General features: G+C 35.8%; 1 protein-coding gene across 1 annotated transcript; it reads right to left on the bottom strand.

The window, feature by feature from the left end:
- Nucleotides 1-13,765: 13,765 nt before the first annotated feature.
- Nucleotides 13,766-15,652, bottom strand: ugt5d1 (UDP glucuronosyltransferase 5 family, polypeptide D1). Its single transcript, XM_056736931.1, is given in 3 exon segments — nt 13,766-14,552; nt 14,555-15,424; nt 15,553-15,652. Coding segments are annotated over 2 exon segments (1,599 nt in total). The 5' UTR covers nt 15,420-15,424; nt 15,553-15,652; the 3' UTR covers nt 13,766-13,818.
- Between the last annotated feature and the right edge of the window lie 4,518 nt (nt 15,653-20,170).

The raw sequence follows: 20,170 nt of genomic DNA, 5'->3' as shown, positions 1-20,170 counted from the left end.
AACATTAAACACTTACAAGCATTTCATTTTACAGAAAATTGTCCGATCTCTTTCAGCCTTAACATAAAACATTCTGTGTAAACTTTAAATGGGTCAGATATGTTTTTTTTTCTCAGTGGATGCACAAATGATCAGCTCTGTGCTATAATGTCTCTGAACCAGAGGACACTAGAGGACACTCACGTGCAACCGCACGTGTAACACTAATGCGAAATCAAGACTTTCATGTTAATGGTTACTGTTATGAATCACAAGGAAAGAACCCAATTGCAGGCAGGCGGTGATGAGAAACAATGACTTTTAATATAGGGAACAAAACACAAAACAAAAACCCATGCGGGGGTAAAACAACAACGACAAGGGGAACAAAAATAACAGACTCAACAGGAACAATAAACTACCGACAAACAAAACACTCGAAACAAACTGACATATACTAGATAAACATTTTCTCACCGCTGGACCAAGATACATAGACGAGACAGGCTTGGGAACTGTCTCGAACTGCAACGAGACAGAAACATGAAGACATATATATTGATCTAAATCAGGTGGAAACAGGTGCGTGGCATGAACTAATCAACAACAGAATGAAGAGATGAAAGGGCGGGAACAGAGACTGGACCTTGAGAGAGAGTATGGCGATCCAAAAGACCCAAAACTCTCTCTCTCCACATGAAACAAGGGATCCTGCCATGATTCTGCCATAAGACCAAGAAAGACATGCCATGATAAGGCAGAATCATGACAGGTTACATTGTCTCTGGATCATCCCCCATCTCGCAGTCCATTATCTGTCATTCACAATGTACGACATAAAATGTGCGAACAAGTGGCTGATTTGACGCGACGCTTCATCAGCTCTCATTGTGGAGGGGGCAGGACTCTTCGGATTGTAAAGTGGATTTGTTTGGACAAGAACTTTGAAGAGAGGCCGAAGTGTAGCGTGATCTCATGGAATTTCTCGATTTCTTTGAGCGCACGTGCAAACTGTCAATTTTGAACACTTATGTCTTCTAAATGGGAATTTTGTCAGTGCGTAGGAGCATATCTGTTAATTGACCTCCTCATGGCTATCTTATTTTTAATACAAGGAAAACAACATTCATTATGATTTCACTAGGGCTTTAAGGGTAATGTTTTTATAGGAATATTTTTGATTGCTAGGTGTAATGCAGTGAATCCTCTAAGAACTAATGGGTGTTTACTTGGACCTGTCTGGCAATTCTGGCAGATCCACATTGGTAAAACAGACTGTGTGTGTTAAATTCTTGGGATCTTGATCAAATCTTGCGATGCCCAAAAGATGAAGCCAGATGCAGGGGTTTTTACCACGATTAGGAGTTTATGCAAGAGTAAAAGAGTCATAAACCTTCTGAAGTGCTGTTTGTTGTATCATGGGGTTTCAGACCTTTTAAACTCAAAGAAATATGTGGCGCTTTAGTTCTGGATGTCTTCAAGAAGTTATTACTGCATCTAAAGTTTGGAAACTCTAAAGTTTTTCTCTAAAGTTTGTCATATGGGCTTTGTGAGTTTGAACCAGGCATGCAAAATTCACATATCCAATTAATGGTAAAAATGTATTATAGGAATGACTAACATAACAGTAAAACTAAAGTTAATTCCAAAATAAATGTTATATTTAGACTAACTAGACACTGCTAAATATATCCTGAATTATTCCATTATAAGTAAATTTGTCAGTTGGTCTAATTTGACAAATTGATACACATAAGTGAAGCATCTACATAAATTATTCCCATTTTCTCAAAAAAGCAAAGCATTACAGGGAGTTTAATTTAATTTAATTTAGTCATTTGGCAGACGCTTTTATCCAAAGCGACTTACAGTGCACTTATTACAGGGACAATCCCCCTGGAGCAACAATGAGTAAAGTGTCTTGCTCAAGGACACACTAGTGATGGCTGCTGGGATCGAACCAACAACCTTTGATTTACCAGTTTAGTGGTTTAACCCACTAGACCACCATCCCACATAGTTGGGATGGTTGGGAGTTGTTTGTGTATAGCAAGTCAATGGAAGTCGGATAAAAAACAGCACACTGTAATACTAATAGTTCTGCTCTGTCTTACATGAGCTATAAAGAATGACAGATGGAGTGCAGCTTGCTGGTTACATGGGAGTCTTTTTGTCCGAACATAGGCAGTTGTGAAATCACATGATGATAAATAACCCAAATTCACAGTAAACGAAGTCTCCCTTGACTTCCATGTCAAGAATCGTTCTCCCTGATTTGATTGCCAAGCAATGCTCCTGATGGACGTTGTGTGGATGGGAGCAAGTGTTTACTGAAGCTCAGCGGTGATTTACAAAGATCAAATTTAACAGGAAAAGAGCTGCAGACAGGGAGTTGTGTGAAGGCAACACAGTTGTTTTGATAGTATAGCACAGCATGTTCCCAGATCTGTGATACAAGCATGTTTCCAAACCTGCTGTTTACCGGGCAAAGTTTTGGATCACAGCTTGTGATGTAAATGTTTACAGAAAAAGCAAGTTTCAGTATAAACCACTGTTTTAACTGATGATCTGGAAACCATTTAAAATGTGTCAGCATCATGCTTTCTAGTTAGATGCAATTGTATGCTTTTTCAGGTGTGATTTGTACACTTAGTAGCGTTTCTATGATAGCAGTTTAAATTTAAAAGTTTTGACTTCTTAAAGCTCTACAACTAAGCACTTTGGGTTTCTCAGCCATAGTTTCAGGATGTTATTTGTGGTTACATGAGTTATTTGGAATCGTCTGTTCAGAAATATTAAAGCAGAGCAAACATACAGTTCAACTTCATGGCTCTTAGCTCATTATTTAACTAGTCATACCTGGAATTCCTCACAGTACAGGTCAAGAACTGATTGATCCTTTTTGTATTTGTATTGTAAACAGTTTGTATGAATTGCCATTAACATTTTAAAACACTCTGAATAATTCCAGTCGGATTGGCTATTGATGCACTTTTTGTTATAATTATTAAATAAGAATCTTCAAATGCGCTAATGTTACAATTTATTCCTTTTCACATTTTTCAGTTAGCATTTCATACCGTTCAGAAATAAAACTACAGCTCTTCTATTAAACTTTCTATATGTTTTCTGTCTTTGAATATATTATCATAGGCTGGATGATTTTTTCTTCCCTGTTAAACATGATGTGTGAAGGATTAGAGAGCATTTCACGTTTACGGTTTATCAGTGTTTGTATTTTAGAGCAGGAGTGGAACTCAGGTTTGAAGCATTTACCTTGTTTTTATACTTTCAGCTTTATATTAGTACCAGAATAATCTGGAAACATGACCGGTTTCAGTCTATAAAATATATTTTTCATTGTGGGCTACATAATAGACAGTGACATACATATTTTTGTGTCAAATTATTTCCAGAAATATAAACTAAATATTAATCTAAGCTATTCATTCAATCGATTTTGTATTGTAAATGGTTTTGATTATTGTAATATGTGTCTTGCCGCAGGAGGCTGGGTTTCTTGAGAGATTTTGGAGAGATGTCTGGTGTCACAGTCACCTTTGCTTTGCATACTGAAAGCATTAAGCCATGATTTTCTGTAAAGCTGCCTTGAAACAAAATGTATTGTGAAAATTTCAATACAGATCAAATTGACTTGAAATGAGCCTCCACTGCCATAATGATCTCATTCCTTTTCATGACTTTTGGAGATGTATCAGCTGTTACGTTGCCTAGCTTTCTTTCACCTTAAATCACTCCATCAGAGTTCCTTTGAACCCGCAAAAATTTTCACAAACAGAGATGAAGAAATGACTTCTTAAAATATAATACCTAGTTTTATCAATTTCGCCACCGGTCATCTTCTGCAAGTCTGTTTTAATAACAAGTTCCATTTTTATGGAGGTTTAAGAAGGTGTGCTGGGTCACAGCTGTTATGGGTTTAAACTGCAGCCTGAGATCTCAGTTCTTTCTTAAAATGACAGAGTAAATGACACTCTTTTTTTTATTCGTATCCTTAAAGATATTTGTCTTTGAACATGCTTGACATGTTCCAAAGCTATTCACCCATGAACACATATGCATGCGTGCAGCATGACCATAGCTTCTGCAAAAATACAAAACTGGTGACATCTGACAAATGTGCATGGAAATATCTTAAGGGGCTTTCTGTACGTCTGATAGATAAGACGGTCCCACCCAGGAAATATATATTTTATGTGAGACAGAAAGTTTTGACAAAGGTTTGCTTTGATGTGCAAAACTAAACATATTTTTATAATGCTTGCGTGATTTGTATGTTTCTAGAAACAAAGGCGCATAACAAATAAAATGACATGTTGGGACCTATATTTATTGACTATGACACCACAAAGTGCTTTCGCTTCAATGTTAATATTCATTAAATAGTGCATGGATAACTGACAGGGTAGTATCGTATATCCAAGTTAATCCGTTGTAGGGTTTTTGAGCTGAAAGGCATCCAAGTTGCTCTGATGTCATTGAGCAGGAAATGACACGCTGTTTCTGAACAATCGATACACAATATTTGGGGTGTAAACGCAAATGCATCACACTAACTTCATCTTGGCTGCATTTTGGTGACTGTTTGGCTGCAAACTGTTCTTATGTTCTTTTCCTTGAAACGTCTAAGTATCCTTAGTTACCTTAAAGAATTTGCCAGAAATCAAGAGAAGATTTGCTTTGTACGGTAGAAAACGGTAGAAAACATTGCCTCCACAAATGAAACAGCAGGGAACATTGAGCTTTGCTAACAAGCTTATCCTGCCAAAAAGGGTCATTTTTTTAAAATTGGTGCTGCATGTCCTGGATGTCTGACTTGGTTTTCGATGTATCTGGCTATAGCGATTCAGTGTTTGAATAGGAGAACAGATGTTGCTTTTGTGTTCAAAAGCTCATCTGTGTTTATGTAAGAGAAATATATTGTTATTTGTCTTGCCTGAAAAGACCCGAAGTTTCAATGATATGCCGTATTAAGGGTGGAACTGAACTCCTTTGTTAATAAAATAGAAATATTAAAAGTCAAGTCTATAAGAAAATCTTTGAAGTTTCTGAATGGTGTGGCAAGTCGAAAAAGAGATTTGATGTTCACACAATGAAATACTGTCTCTCTTTCTTTATATCTTAAACTCTCTGTGACGAGTCACCCCTGGCGCAGTCAGTGTCGCCATGGAGATTAAGCGGATCAACGAGGCACACCTGCCGGTCGTTACAAATCAAGGCCAACTCGGCGGCTATAAGAGAGTCTGCCTCAGATCACAAGGTGAGCAAGATCTCCTTTGGACATGTGTCTGGTAAAGGCTGTTCTCTTACCTCTCCCCAGGCTCGGACGAGTAACGGCCGGCAGGACCGCGCACCCATACCCTGGAAGCAAGGGAAGCAACAGAGGGTTGCAAGACGGCTATACTCCCTGTAGGAGGAAGACAGGAAGGACTATCTTCTCCCCCACGACTGTGGACCACACACACGTGGTGTATACATTTTTTGGATTACTGCTTAAGTTTGTCATTTGTTGAATTAAAAGAAATCCCTTCGGGGACTTAAAACCTCTCCACGAGTGCGTGTCGTTGCTTCACCCGTCACACTCTCGCTTTCTTTTTTTCTTGTTTTTGTGTGTCTTTGTTTTCCAGCAGTAGGATTGTCCTTCAGTGGTAGCATAATTGTCCCCTACTGTGAAACTGGCTTTTTCCATCAAGGCAAAAATGTATTTCCCTCTCCCTCAAAAGAAGCGAACAGTCCACATTTGAGGCCATAACATTGTGTTCTGAACATTTAATACTGTGTAAATTATGTGATTCTATTACTTTTTCTTACTTTGCTGAAGTAAAGGAGTAGTTCACCTTCAAAAAGAAAATTATGTCATAATTTACTCACCCCCTTGTCATTTCAAACCTGTATGACATTCTTTCTTCCGGAGAACACAATAGAAGATAATTCAAAATATCACCTTTTGTGTTATGCAGAAGAAAGAAGGTAAACTTCAAAAAGATTTTGGTGGCACTCCATGTTACACCTAAACCTACTGTCTGCAACTATACTGAACCCCATTCAAGTCCAAAGTGAGTCACCATCTGAAACCAGGCCTAGATGTTGAGTCATGGCAGGGTCAAGACAAAAATATTTACCTTGCCCACAGTGTTGCATGACAGCCCTGACATATGGCAGGTTTAGGTCATTTATCAAATTCAGGGGCTTGTAACCCAACATACTGTTCCTGCCACTACAGAACTACTTGAATTGAAAAGGTGATGCAGGCATTCAGTCCTACCACGCATAAAAGCAGTATATGAAAAAGAATAACATAATCTAATCTATCTTAAAAAACATATATATATTTAATGTATTTCAAATAGTGAGGAATACCGCAAGCCAACACACACAGGACTGAATAAATTAATATCAATAACTGTTTAATGTCTCTTTAAAGTTTGTCATGAAAGGTTAATCAATATCTTCATCTCGTCCCTTGAGGGTAAAGAGGCAGTATTTCAACATTTAAATGAAAAAATTTTTTTTTTAATTTGCTATTTAGAAACAATATTCTGTTTAGAAGCTCAAAGGCTTAGAGCGTGTTTTAACTGAAGCCATTGCTTCGCGGTTACAGTATCTTTTGGACTGCTGACACACAATTGGACTGATTGATCTGGATGAGTGTCAAGTTGGATTCTTGTAGGTAATAATAATATATAGTTTCTGGCACTTGCGCTGAGTTGTTGTCTTGAGGAAAAAGAGCATCTGGTACAAATGAGATCAGATCATCAAGTCAATGGAGGATGCACAGGATGACATGCATGGTTTTTGTGTTACAGGTAAACCCTGCAGTGTGGGGACAAATGTAATAAAAAAGTAATACCAGTCATTTCTTAATGAAAATTTAACCTCTAAGCTGCGATCATTTAAAATGGTCTGAAAATCCAGTTAGCCCCTGATGGATGCCAAAACATCTTTCTCCGCTTATGGCCATTCACATGTTACCATGTTCATAATAGTCCCTATTTGCAAACAGTTGTGAAAACCTGTAACCATATAAGTTTCATAAGGGCCCAGCGGTAGCCAAGCAACTGCCATTTAGATAAATAGGTGTCATAGACCTACTGAACTCCATAATGTGCTTGCACCCTCAGGACCAATGGTCATACAGTTGGCTTGTCTCTTCAAAATAGTAACAAGTCTCTTTACTGTTCCACCACTGTTGACTGTTTCATCGACCTTGTTTTTCTGTCTGTCTTCATTTCTTCACCCCTGAGATCAGCAGGTTACAAGACTCCAAGTGTAACATTCCTGCAACAACTGTTAATGTGTCTGGTGAGGGTTAAAATTACTGCATTGTCTGTGTTGTAAATGCCTTATTATTTTATAGGACATAACATTGTTATCCTGTGGATAATAAACTCAACTCAGATATATTTATACTCCAGACAGGCTAATTGTAGCTATGAGTAATGTTGTCTCATGTAGATGGATTGGGGCGAGCTCTGAGAAGTTAGAACAGCAACATCTTTTCATAAATCATTTTAGAGACACCAACGCCTCCCGGAGTTTGAGAGTCCAGAAGAAACATGTTTGAAACGAAAAAACAAAACACTTTTCTTACATTTTGTAAAACCAAGCTTATCACTCAAGAAACAGAATAAATGTAAATGTCAATCTTTGAAATATACGAATGACAAATTTCACTTTTAAATAATACAACCCAAAATACCCCATAGAAGTAAAATGATAAGCAATTATTATTTTTTAAAAACCTTGAAGATCATCTTTTTTTATTTTAGTAAGATGTTCTGGTCATAAATCTTTTGGTCAGCTTGATTTTTCTTCACTTTCTTATGCATGACATCATCAGAGCTTCATCAAATGTCTCGGTTTGAACTTGTTGAGGCTGTTGTTAGTAAGTGACATGTCTTCTCTGTCTTTCACAGTGTGTGATGTCTCAGCTTGTTCAAGTTCTGGTGCATGTGCTTTTCTTGACTCAATGTTTCCATTTCCCAAAGGGTGTAAGAGCTGAAGTTAAATGGTTTGGGAAACAAGATATCCAATAGGATAGCAGCAACCCATAAATGCGTGAGGGATGCAAAGTAAAAAAAGATTTATTGTTTGTTCAAAATCAGTTCAATAGGAGATTTTCAAATGTTAAATCCATCCATTTTGGTGCATGAACAAACGTGACAAGAAACACAGCAACTAAATGAAGCAAATATGGATATATATGATATAGATATCAAATATTTATAAATCTGACTGTGGCACTGTGGTGGGAGAACTCTAGATTTATCACAGCTGACTTTTCCACAGCAAATGACCAGATGTGCAGTCAACGTGTTTTGTCCTGCAGTGTGTTTTGTTAATGTTGTCATACATAGTATATTGTCTTTAATGACGTTAGTTGACATAAGACAACTTCACTCTTGACACAGTGTTATGCCGACTGTAAAAACATTGCTACATCTGTACCCTTCAAATCATCTCACACAGAATTACGCTTTGCCATGATAAAATTAAATAAAAACTTTTGCTGAAAATGAAAATGTTTTGCAATTGAAAATAAAAACAGCACAGGATTATTGGTTAATATTGTGTAAAACCACATAATAATATTCATTTTAACATTATTGGAAAATTGTTGGGCAAATGCTGCACTTTTTCTAACAGAGGGAGGAGCTTTTACTTGAGTGAGACTTACAATAAGTTAATCCTTTCCTGTTTCTGTGTGTTCCAAAGTTTGACCCTGTTACTCCAAAGAAAAGAAACAGGATAGGTTCATAGAGGCCATGTCTTAACAGCACATAATGACAAAAGTATTGCTGGCCTGCTACAGATTGTATGTGCATGTTGAAACAGAGACTTCAGAGAATCTATTGAACCGTGATCATAAAAACCTTCTTTTGTGTCCAAATACAGAATTATTTTATTTATTTTTTAATAAGACAATTCTTTGTTTAAGGCTTTGCTGGTTTGTCTTTCAGGTTAAAGGCTGTTATATTCTGATGTTCTTTACAGGTCATTTGGAACTATTTAATGAGGGGGCTAACTTCTCTCTTTTGTTTGCTTTAGTACCCGCTTTCACCTATTAGATAGGTGTTGGGCTTCTTTGTTGCACTTTTCTAATAAAGGAATGTTTTTTGTACAATTTATATTGTTCAAATTCATAGTCAGGAATTTCCATAAGATCAAGTCTTAACATTTGGTACTTGAGATCAGTGTTTTGGTTTATGCATTCTTTAAGAAGCCAGTTCTTTTTTTTGTAAGTCTTGTTTTAAAAGACTTTAATTTTAATTTCTAATTTTATCTACTTTCATGTGTGTAGAAGATAGCAATCCATGGCTGGCTCTTGTAGATTTGTTCTTCTGCATATATAACACTTGTCATAAGCACATCAGGGATACAGAACAGTATGTGATTTTGGTAAATGTATTGCAGATCAATTTAATTTGTTATGTAACTTAACATTTGTTATGGTATCTGTAGTCTAAAAAAAGTTTTATGTTTTTTAACTTGAACATGATTTCATTCATTACATCATTATAATTGAAAGATGGAGGAGATGGAAAAGCTAAATCTGTATGAGAACTAGATGTTTTTTACACATGAATATTAAATCAAAACATTGAAATTCATTCCGCTACTTATGAGCTAACTTGAAAAAAGGACCAGCACATGAATATTTTCCATTTCTCCCTACATAACAATAAATAAAATAAACATGGATTATATTAAGTGAACTCAAGCAGATTTTGAAACTGGCCTTTAAATCTTGAAAGATTTTCCTGTTATGACCCTAAAGGGACTGGACACCCAAAATAATGTGATTTTATATCCCATTGTTTTTCCACACTTGTATGATTTAAGTATTTTGGAGAATGATAGATGGAACAAATAACAATGTCATATTTTTGCTTTATTGTCTTGTCAAGACCTCATAGTGTCCAGTAAACGACGGACCAAGGCTATTACAAAGAATGGGTTAAGAAAACAGAGTCCAGTTTTTAAAATGCATGAAACTATGACTTAATCACTGAAAGTCTGGCCAAGCACTGGGTAGGATATGTCAGCTGTCTGGATGGGGCTTGAATCCCACGCTTGGCCTACACAAGCATTAAACAACATCTGCCAATCAAATCACATCCACTTCCAGAGTCATCAATTATTGGAGCCTTTCATAGGATGTCAGGGCAGTCTTTTCCTACTCGGAGCTCCAGAGTCACTGGAGCCCAGAATTACTCGACACAAACACACATGGATACACCTGTCACAATAAAATACAGATTTCAATGTTAAACTGTGAAGTGTCAGTTTGATTTCATCCACATTGTCAATATTAAATGTTAACACAAGTACACAAACATAAACTCAATTTGAACATTTACTAAAGTTCCTTAACTTTCTAAAGAATGTATATACTTTTGAGTGTAAATACAAAAATAATTTCTCTTTTGGTCAAAACTTTGTTCCTTGTGATGTGTAAATGCACAACCCCAGCTTTCTCCATCCAAACCTATATCGAGAAAACAGCCTTGAATAATACAGTAAGTCTTTTGTCCACAAATGCTTTGAAAAAAATGGCATATTTAATTATTTTCAACAGGAGTAAGTTTGTGTTGCAAAGTAGGTAAGAGAATTAGGTATTTAATGATGGAGGTTGAACGAGAGAGAGAGAGAAATCATGTATTTATAATCAAGTTAAGAATGTTTTGTCCTGATATTAAACTTAAATTTCAATTAAGTAAATAAAATAGAATGCTGAAATGTAATACATGTATTCCAATTTAAACAGAAATATCACTTTACATTCATATCAGCTGTACGTATAAAATGTCACATATAAGGCATAGCAGTTATTATTTTTTATGTGTTAAATATAATAAACATAGCCAACATCTGTCATGACTATAATTTAATCTCTGTTTCTTTCATAGCAAAAATATGTAATTTATTCTGTAATTGTATGTTGTTCTCGAGAACTCTATGCATATGTGTGTGTAAGCAATGTGCATGTGCCATTTCCAATAAATGTAATCTTATCAAATAATGCATCATGAACAAAAGCTTTGCAGGTTGGTTTGTTCAAGCTGCATATATTTCAAATGAAAATAAGAGAGAAAGAAAGTAAACTTTAAAGATGAAATAAACAACAATAAATAATTGTGTCATTTTCTTGTGGCTCTTGGTCATATTGTTGAGTAAACTGACTGTCACTGTTATCATTTAAGGAGAGCTCATTATAATGCCCCTCAATGTTCTGTAAGTGTTTGCGTTATGTGTAAACAATTTATTTGGTGTTTTAAAGGTCTGCATTTTGTAACAATGAGTTTTGTGCATGGAAATGTACACAGTATCAACACTGTTGAGCAATACTAATCTGCTGAAGTGTTTGAGTAGCACTGGTTTCTGCCTAATAAGGTCACAAACTAAACAGTTAAAATGAATCATCCAGTGAGCTGAACATTAAACATCCTCTCTGCAGTAATAATCACCTATTAGTAATGTAAGTGTGCATTTTCATGTAAATATAATCCAGCATGACCACAGCTACATTTTCAACACATTTCAATTTATGTTTAAAAGAACTGTGGTTTGGTTTTGGGCTGAATCGCAATGGTTTTATTTCTGTACTTCTGTAATGGACTGTGATTTAAGGGTTCAGCTGGCCTGGTACAGCTGTTGAAATGTTGGTCCGAGTTGCACAGTCAGGTCCACATTAGTCTTAAACAACACATTTATAAAGAACCACATAAAACATATACTCAGCACACAATATAATGCGCAAACATTTAGGGTAGCAGTTCATTGTGGATCTCTCTTTGCTATTTTCAGTCATAAATCGATAACGTGACACTGTCTTTAATCTTAAGCACGCTTTAGAGAATCTTTGGACTTTAAAGCACACACTGCAAGTGTTATATGACAAAATGTAGACTTTATCTAGCTCAGCTTCTCTGGATGCCAATAAACATGTGAAAGTGTCGGAGAATGATGACACTATAAACCCATAAACTGTTTCACTTCGTAACAAGCTAATAGTCACAAAAGACAAGCAAAGAAACTCTATGATACCTGTGGACTGAGTTATTAGATTAGATTAGATTAGATTAGATTCAACTTTATTGTCATTACACATATATAAGTACAGTGTAACGAAATGTAGTTTAGGTCTAACCAGAAGTGCAATTAGCAAGTGCAGGATATACAGTGTGAATAAATACAGAATACAATATTAGGAAAATACTATACAGTGGGCCTGTACTATGAAAAAAAAAACTTTACAGAAGGAATGTTCTATAAAAAAAATATGACAGTCGGTATGTACTATGAATAATATATACAGAAGGCTATATACTGTGAACATTAATGTACAGGTGGTTATGAACAGATAACAATATAGACTATACAAAAGTGCAAGTGACTTAAGTGTGCATTAATTATAGACATAGCTATTAAAGTTGCAGTGCAATAGATGAGTTAATGCGGTTATTAAAGGTGCGTTGCAGTATATGAGTTAATGCGTTAATAATGAGTTAATAATGTTATTATTACAGTTATACTAAGCCTGACAGCACAATACATAAATTAAACTTTTTGTTTTAAGGTTAAGAGCTAATATATCATAGCTTGATGTAATAAGTGTTCTTAAAACACAAATGCTTAAAATCTTAATTCAAAACAATAAATACTATTTAATTTTAAACTGTAAGCCTGTATGGGACTCTTTATCGGTGAACATGTTAGCACATGTAATGCAATCAATGACCTTCTATGACCTCCATGAGCTCATGTTGCTCCAAGGCTTCAGAATGATTGCTAACTATGGCACATTTGTAAAGCATCTGTCAACAGATGTTTAATAAGCACACCATACTCAGATGTTTTACTAATGGAACGCACAGCACTGTCAGCAGCAAAGTGAAATCCGACAGTACTGAAGTAGTATGTTTTAATGGGCCAACAAAAAATTAGTATACTTCAAGTTAATTTATTATATGTACTCGAGTATAAGGTTGTTTTTATTTTAAGGTATAGGTGGTAAGTATTAAAATCAGTGTTATGGACTATACTTATAAGAGTCCTTTAAACTCTGCACGGGACTAAACTCGCCCACTTTTAGTTGTACTTTTAAGTACTTTAAATGTAACAGTTTTAACTTTGCGTACACAACTAGCTTACAACTATATTTTTTATTTGTACTAAACCATACAAGTTAACTTGTAAGTACAGTATGTTGATAGTTTACTAGTTCAGTAATTGTAGCACATTTTTGGTGCATGAAAGTACATTTTGAAGTAGAGGTTTTCACATTGCAAATATACTTGTAAGTGAACTAAATATTTTACAATTTATCTTTATTCTTTATATTTTGTATTTACATGCACTTGAACAAGTCAAGAATACTTAAATAACATAATTTTACCTTAAACTATGTCTCCTTTAAAAAACTAAGACTAAATCCTTTCTTTTAATAAAAGTCAAGAATCATTTTACACTTTTAAATAAAAAAAGAAGACAGAAAGGAAAAATACATATTTAAGAATATCCACTTTCTAAACTTTTTTTGTAAGGGAATGGCTAAAAGCTATGGCATATTACTAATAAAATAGTAGATTTGTGAAAAAAACAAGAATTCCACGCAGAAACATTTTAGGAATTACAATCTGTAAATGTTTTAAAATAAACAAATAAACAGCTGATACCTCTGGTCTAAGTGTAAACATTGATTCCAGTCCTCTAAGGGCTTGTATATTAATGTATTGTGCCCACATACAACTTCAGGTGCGCATTAGTTGTAATAATTTTTATTACATACAAATCTTTATTTTCCATATAAAATTGTTATTCCTTTTTCAGCTTCCTCTTACAGCATATTCTACAACACACATATCTGATAAATGCAACTGTGGTAAATACAAACACAACAAAAACACCCAACAGAACCAAAAATGCATCCACAGAATGATAAGAGTACCACGACATATTGTAGAACTCAGAGCGCAAGTGTTTGGCTCCTTTATGTCTCACCACATGCTCGATCCAAAATATTGCTGTGTCCAGCGGTCTCATGGGCTGGTCCCTGTGCAACCTGGAGATCCTCTGCATGTCTGTCCTGTAGGAGGCATTGCTAACCAGTTCCCGTAAGGCTTGTCCAAAAGTATGACCATTTATCTCTGACAACCTAAGAATAATGCCCGCTCCTTTTTCTTGAACACGAATTAAATTGTCAAACTGGTCAAAGAACAAAGGCATGCCCAGAATCGGTACACTGTGGTATATTGCCTCCTGTATACCATTGGTTCCTCCATGTGCTACAAAGGCTTTGATCTTTGAATGTCCCAGAAGGTCATTCTGTGGCATCCATTCCACTATAAGCGTATTGTTGCCAACCGTGGATGGACGAGGTCCCAGATGCCTCCAGATTACTTTCTGCGGTAAACTTGCGAACGTGGCAGCAATTTCATTTGTCATGTCCATTGGGAGGCTCTTAACAAGTGTCCCCAAAGACATAATAATAAAACCGTGGTCCCCTGAGCTCTGCACAAAAGCTTCCAGATCTTCAGGAAGGGGCTTGAAGGTTTGCATTGGAATCCGCCCATGTACACCACGTTTGGCATAGTGGGCCTCGGAAACTCAAAGACAAAATCCACCCTCATGAGCCAGAGATCTGCAGCTTGCGTGAGACTCACTATGTTATTCTTTTTGTCCAAGTACTTTTCTATCAGTACATCGTAATGTGGATCAACCAAATATCTATTCATGATAAACGTAAAGCCGTATAATAAGATGTTTTTTACTCTTTGACTAAAACTCATTCTATCTGTATTGCCAGTGCCTGGTAAAGGAACGTAAGACAGAGGGGATGGTGCTATAAGTAAATGTCCTTCTCCACTAGTGGTCCACCTCACATTGAGAACCAGAGGAAGTTTCAGGTAGTGTGCCAAAACTACACCACCTGCTATGGCAGGATCTGTGAGGACCAGGTCATACCGCTCCTCCTTGAGTTTTTTCACAAGCTTCTCGTCTTCAAGGATGAATGACAGCATATTACAAGCAATGTGATGAGCTTTCGACAGCATGGAGAACAAGTCAGCTTGAAGCTTCAAGAAGGACAGTCCAGAACTACGGCCTCTTTCTATCTCTATTGTTTTCCGTAAATAATCTTCCCAAAAGTCTCCAAATTCATTCTTTTCATCAGGAATAGTTATGGATGAGTAGAAAGGGGAGTTGTCCCTGATGTACCAGCTGGAATTCGGCCGGATGACGGTGATGCTGTGACCCCTGGTGTGCAGCTCCTCTATCAGAACTTTCATATTGACCCAGTGACTGCCCTCCACAGGATACACCAGCACTTTACCTCCGCTACAGCTCAGAGCCAAAACAGACAAAGCTAAAAATAATCCGATCATGGTGAGATGTCTCTGGTTGGAAAATGATTTCATTGTACCTGACAAAAAACAAAACACGTGTAACATTTTAATACTACATGTTTAAACTATGCATTCTATTTAGACTTTAAAACCATTAAACAATTATTTAACACACAAAATGAACACAACTATTAGTAAAAAATACCTAAATTAAATAGTTACTGACTGACAAACTTCCTAATTGAATAGTTCAGTTAAATGCAAAAGACCACCACGTGCGACGGAATTCCACAGCTCAATTCACCTGAAACAAATCAGTTCAAATTTCAGCCCTGGCTAAGACTTGCCAAAGTCCACAGAAGGTACCAACATTCACAGTAATGATTAACCGGCACACGCTAACATAAATAACACAGATTCACATGAATGAGTGCTCCAACTGTATCTATGTAACTTACAGCGCATTCTCCTGAAGGAAATGAAGTGATTCTCTTCTGGTTGAACATGTTTTTCAGCTGACATATGATATGCACAGAGCAGCTTGCCAGCAGTTTGTTCCTGGATAGTCAGTACAGAAAGCTGAGACACTGTAAGCTTGTGCCATCTGGCTGCCAGCTTACACCTGCATACTTAGAAATACACTATGTGATCACCGACTGCCAATCATTTTTTCAGTAACAACAAGCTAATGCAGAATATAGAGTACGTTACACACATACACACAAGAATACATACTACACACTTTATTTTGTGCTTCTCAAGTAAAGGCAGGACTCAAACACTGTATGCTATTGTTTTCTTTGGCACTATATTTCCAAGCCCTTGGGACACAATATGAATCAATGTTAAAGAATGAAAGGATGGAAAATGAGAGTGAAAGGTTGCATAATGGTAATGCAATGCAGCCATGTTATTCAAGTATAAGTCTATAGCTTGCATACCTACATGATCGGAAATGCCCCTCACGAATGTGTCCCTTACGTGGAAGTAAAATACATTTAAGCTGTATTGTCTTAAGTTTAATTTATTTTTTCGCTATAGACTATTTTAAGAGGACGTTAACTTTAATTCAGAGAAATGGCTACACAATACAACAAAACTCTGAGAAAAGCTTACACAAAGGTTAGGCAAAGTAAATCTAAGAGCAGGTCACCAAAGACATCCCACCGTAAAAAATGTGTTCGCAACAGTTATCTGAACTGTCAACACAATTAGAAATGTGCAGGAGAAGAGTATCGAGGTATTGCAGAAAGATATCAACCACTAATATGGAGATTCATGTCTTGAGGGTTATGGTAAAGCATCATCTTTATTCAAAAAATCTGCAGCCAAATACAAGTCCAAGAAACAGCATCATGGTTTTCATTATTACACAATATTTCCGTGTAAACTGATCACTGGCATGTAATACAAACCAATGAAAATATGGACACAATAGCTATGATCGGTCCAAGCAGTGAGAGGCAGGAATGCAAAATTTCACTTGCATATAAGCAATCCCATTCATAACAAACGTTTTAATGCAAGATTTCCGTAAACATCATTTGTAATGTGTTTTCATCTGCATCCATGTAGTTTGAAGTACATGCTTAAGATTGCTGTGGAATTTTAGGGCTTCTTGTTTTGTCATGCTCAGCTAGATGATGTCACTCCTGGATTCGAGCCATTTGTCTCACACGAGAATCCATGCATGAAGCAGAACCGTCATGAAATGTCCATCCAAAGATCAGGCCTACAGCAAAATACTCACATTCGTTACATACTGCACTTAGATGTGGAATTTCCAAAGGCATCCAATGTTTTATTTACGAAAAAATGTTCATCAAACATTGACCTTACTAAAATATGTTTGAATGTTAGTGACTTGTGTATTTAATGCTGCTTGTTTTCTAATGTTAGAGAAAACACACCCAAAACCTGTTTAGCATTACATTCTGAGTCTAAATGCTTTCAAACATATAATAGAATTTGTCAAAATCCATTTGTAAATCATGAAATGCATGTTTCAAAATAAATTCAAAGCTCAAAATAAATAAATATAAGTCGTAGATAACTGTTTCAGCCAGCATACTTCATCTTAAGAAGTTATGGCATTGTTTGTAACAGAATAGTGGACTCCGATGGGGTTACAGCCGTATGGAAGTGTAAATACGGATGTGTTGACTGTGTGTTTAATGTTAAGAATTTAGTTTGCATCATTTAAAAAGAAGTATTTGGAGACCTCCAGTGACTTCAGTAAACAGATAACTCTGGTGAAGCATTTCTATACACACAGTCTGAGAGGCTGTCTTTGAGCTGGAGAAAGGCTTTGTCAGAAACACTTTAATGCATTCAATGCTTCTTAACCTTTTTTGGCTTTTCAAATTACAAAGCATCTTCATCTCAAGAAACAAGTTCAGCTGTTTTCCATTAGAGACCAATTGCAGGTTTAAAGTGATTGCAGTTGTTCACAAAAAGGACTGAATCATCAGTTATATCCACACTGTCGACACGATCTGTTCGAAACCAATCGACGTACGATAATGAACAGTGTGTGTACAGTCAATCCATCTTTTTGAATATAGGATATGTATTAATATTCATTTCATTTATAGACCACTTCAGAAAACTTAAACAACCCTGGTCCATCTCTGGTCCAGAAGAACTTGTTTTAGTTTTTAAACACTGCAAATTTAAACAAATACCACCAACAGAACAGGCCGAGACCGAGTTGAGACCAAGACCAGCATTCCCAATATGAATTCAAAAGATCCACAAAACACTAAAAGGTCTTTATAAAATAATAATAGAAGTAACTTGGGTGATTTATTGTGCAGAAATGTATGTGTAGGAATTTAAATGTTTCATGATTTAAAACCCACATATTTAAATTTCAAAGTAAAAATTTCAACAACTCTAGATGAATATTTGTATAAGTAAATAGAAATGTATTTAATTAAATAATTGTATTAATAAATTGCATGTATATGATGAATTTAAGTTTTGAATGTGATGGAAAAATAAATAAAACTGAAACCGCAAGTACGGTAGGTGGGGGCAAATCACATTCAGTGACTTAATTAGTTTCATTGCTTTTTTAACTAATCAACAGCAAAATAGCTGTGTGTTGCTCAGAAATGCCCAAAAGTTCAGATTTGTTCTAGATTTGTTTGGGACTAGCCAAAATAGAACAAAAACTTGTGTTTAATTGTATGCAAATCTTAAGTCCCTTATTAACTCAAGGTTTATTGAATAATTATACAAAATCAATTTCACATCATTGTTATAAAACAAAAAAACAAGATCTCATACAAGTACCTTTTTTGCAATCACAACTCGGACATTGTGGTCCTTTGTGTGTATTCATTTTATTGACAGATTTCTTTAAGACAATCGCTTATTCTTCTCTTACCAGCAGAAAGATTAACAAAAGTAACAGAAGAATCAAATATGGAACAAGGGAATTATTTTAAAGCCAGAAGTTTTACATCCATCACATGAATGATGTTAACACATAAATCAGACAATGCACCAGCAATTTAGTGTAATTTACAAAGTTTGAGACTGAGACAAGACCAAGAACACATTAAAAGGGTCTTGAGAACGGTCTAGAGACCATGACTGATCTCAAATACTACAACAATACAGTGTTTACATTTTCCAAAGTAGTCTATAACATACCCGCTGTGTCATAATAGACATTTCTGACATTTTATATTTAAACTGCCATTACTGACATGTATGACAATGTATAACTTTGCATAGTGTTTTGCACTGGTTGCCTGACCGAGGAAGGGTCTGCTTTAGAATAAGAATTTTGATGTTTTTTACTTAACTTTTTTATTATTACATGCAGGAATTTATAGCCTGTTTAATAATTGACCTGTGTTTCTCTCTCCCCTATCTTAAATGTGTGCTTCACTGGGATAACCACTGTGCGCGTGTGTGTGTTTGTGCGTGTGTATGTTTGCGTGTGTGCGCGTGTGTGTGTGCGTGTGTGTGTGTTTGTGCATGTGTCTATGTCTGTGTTTGTTACTATTTAGTATTTATTTATTTAACCAGGATAATCCCATTGAGACTTCACAGTCTCTTCTCAGGGAGACCTGGTCAAGATAGCGGCACACAACCTTCCACACAAAACAAAGACATATAATACTCAGTACCAAAAATTATAATAAGTAAATCAAGAAAAACACTTACAGGAATATTTTAAAACATAATAGACAATTCATTTAAAAGTGCATACAATGGTAAGGACTCCAATTTAAGTACACTTTGCAAATCATTCCATGCCCAAGGGAAATATAGTGAAAAAGCACATTTACCAAATTCTGAGGACACTTTCGGAACTTTAAAGTGTGAATAGGATTGAGATCTGCCGCAATAACTATTTGTGTACAATGTAGAAGATTAGAAAAATAAAAGGGAAATTTGCCCAAGAATGCATTAGCAATAAATATATATATCAATATTAACTAAAATGTAAAGATGAACATGAAACAGATATGTGTATATTGTGTGTGTGGAGTTGTGAGTCTGTGTTTTGTATGTGGGTGTGTTTGAACCCTAGGTTGCGTATCGTTCTTCTGTGTTCAACTTTTTGTTTTTACTTGTATAAATGTTAATGTTTTGCTCATTTTAACAATGAAATTGTAATAAAGCCCTAAATAAATAAAGTTTACTTGACTTACCTAAGCAGTCAACTTAAGAGAAGGCATTATTATAGTTTTTGCAGATATCTACTTTTTATATGTTCTTTTATCGCCACCTAGTGACGGATTAGAAGAAGCGCATTCCCTCAATCCCATCCTGCACCGCGAGGACCGCGCCGACTCCGAGTCCGA

Source organism: Triplophysa dalaica, chromosome 22 (assembly GCF_015846415.1).
Source record: "Triplophysa dalaica isolate WHDGS20190420 chromosome 22, ASM1584641v1, whole genome shotgun sequence".
NCBI lineage: Eukaryota > Metazoa > Chordata > Actinopteri > Cypriniformes > Nemacheilidae > Triplophysa > Triplophysa dalaica.
This window is presented reverse-complemented; position numbering and strand designations above follow the sequence as displayed.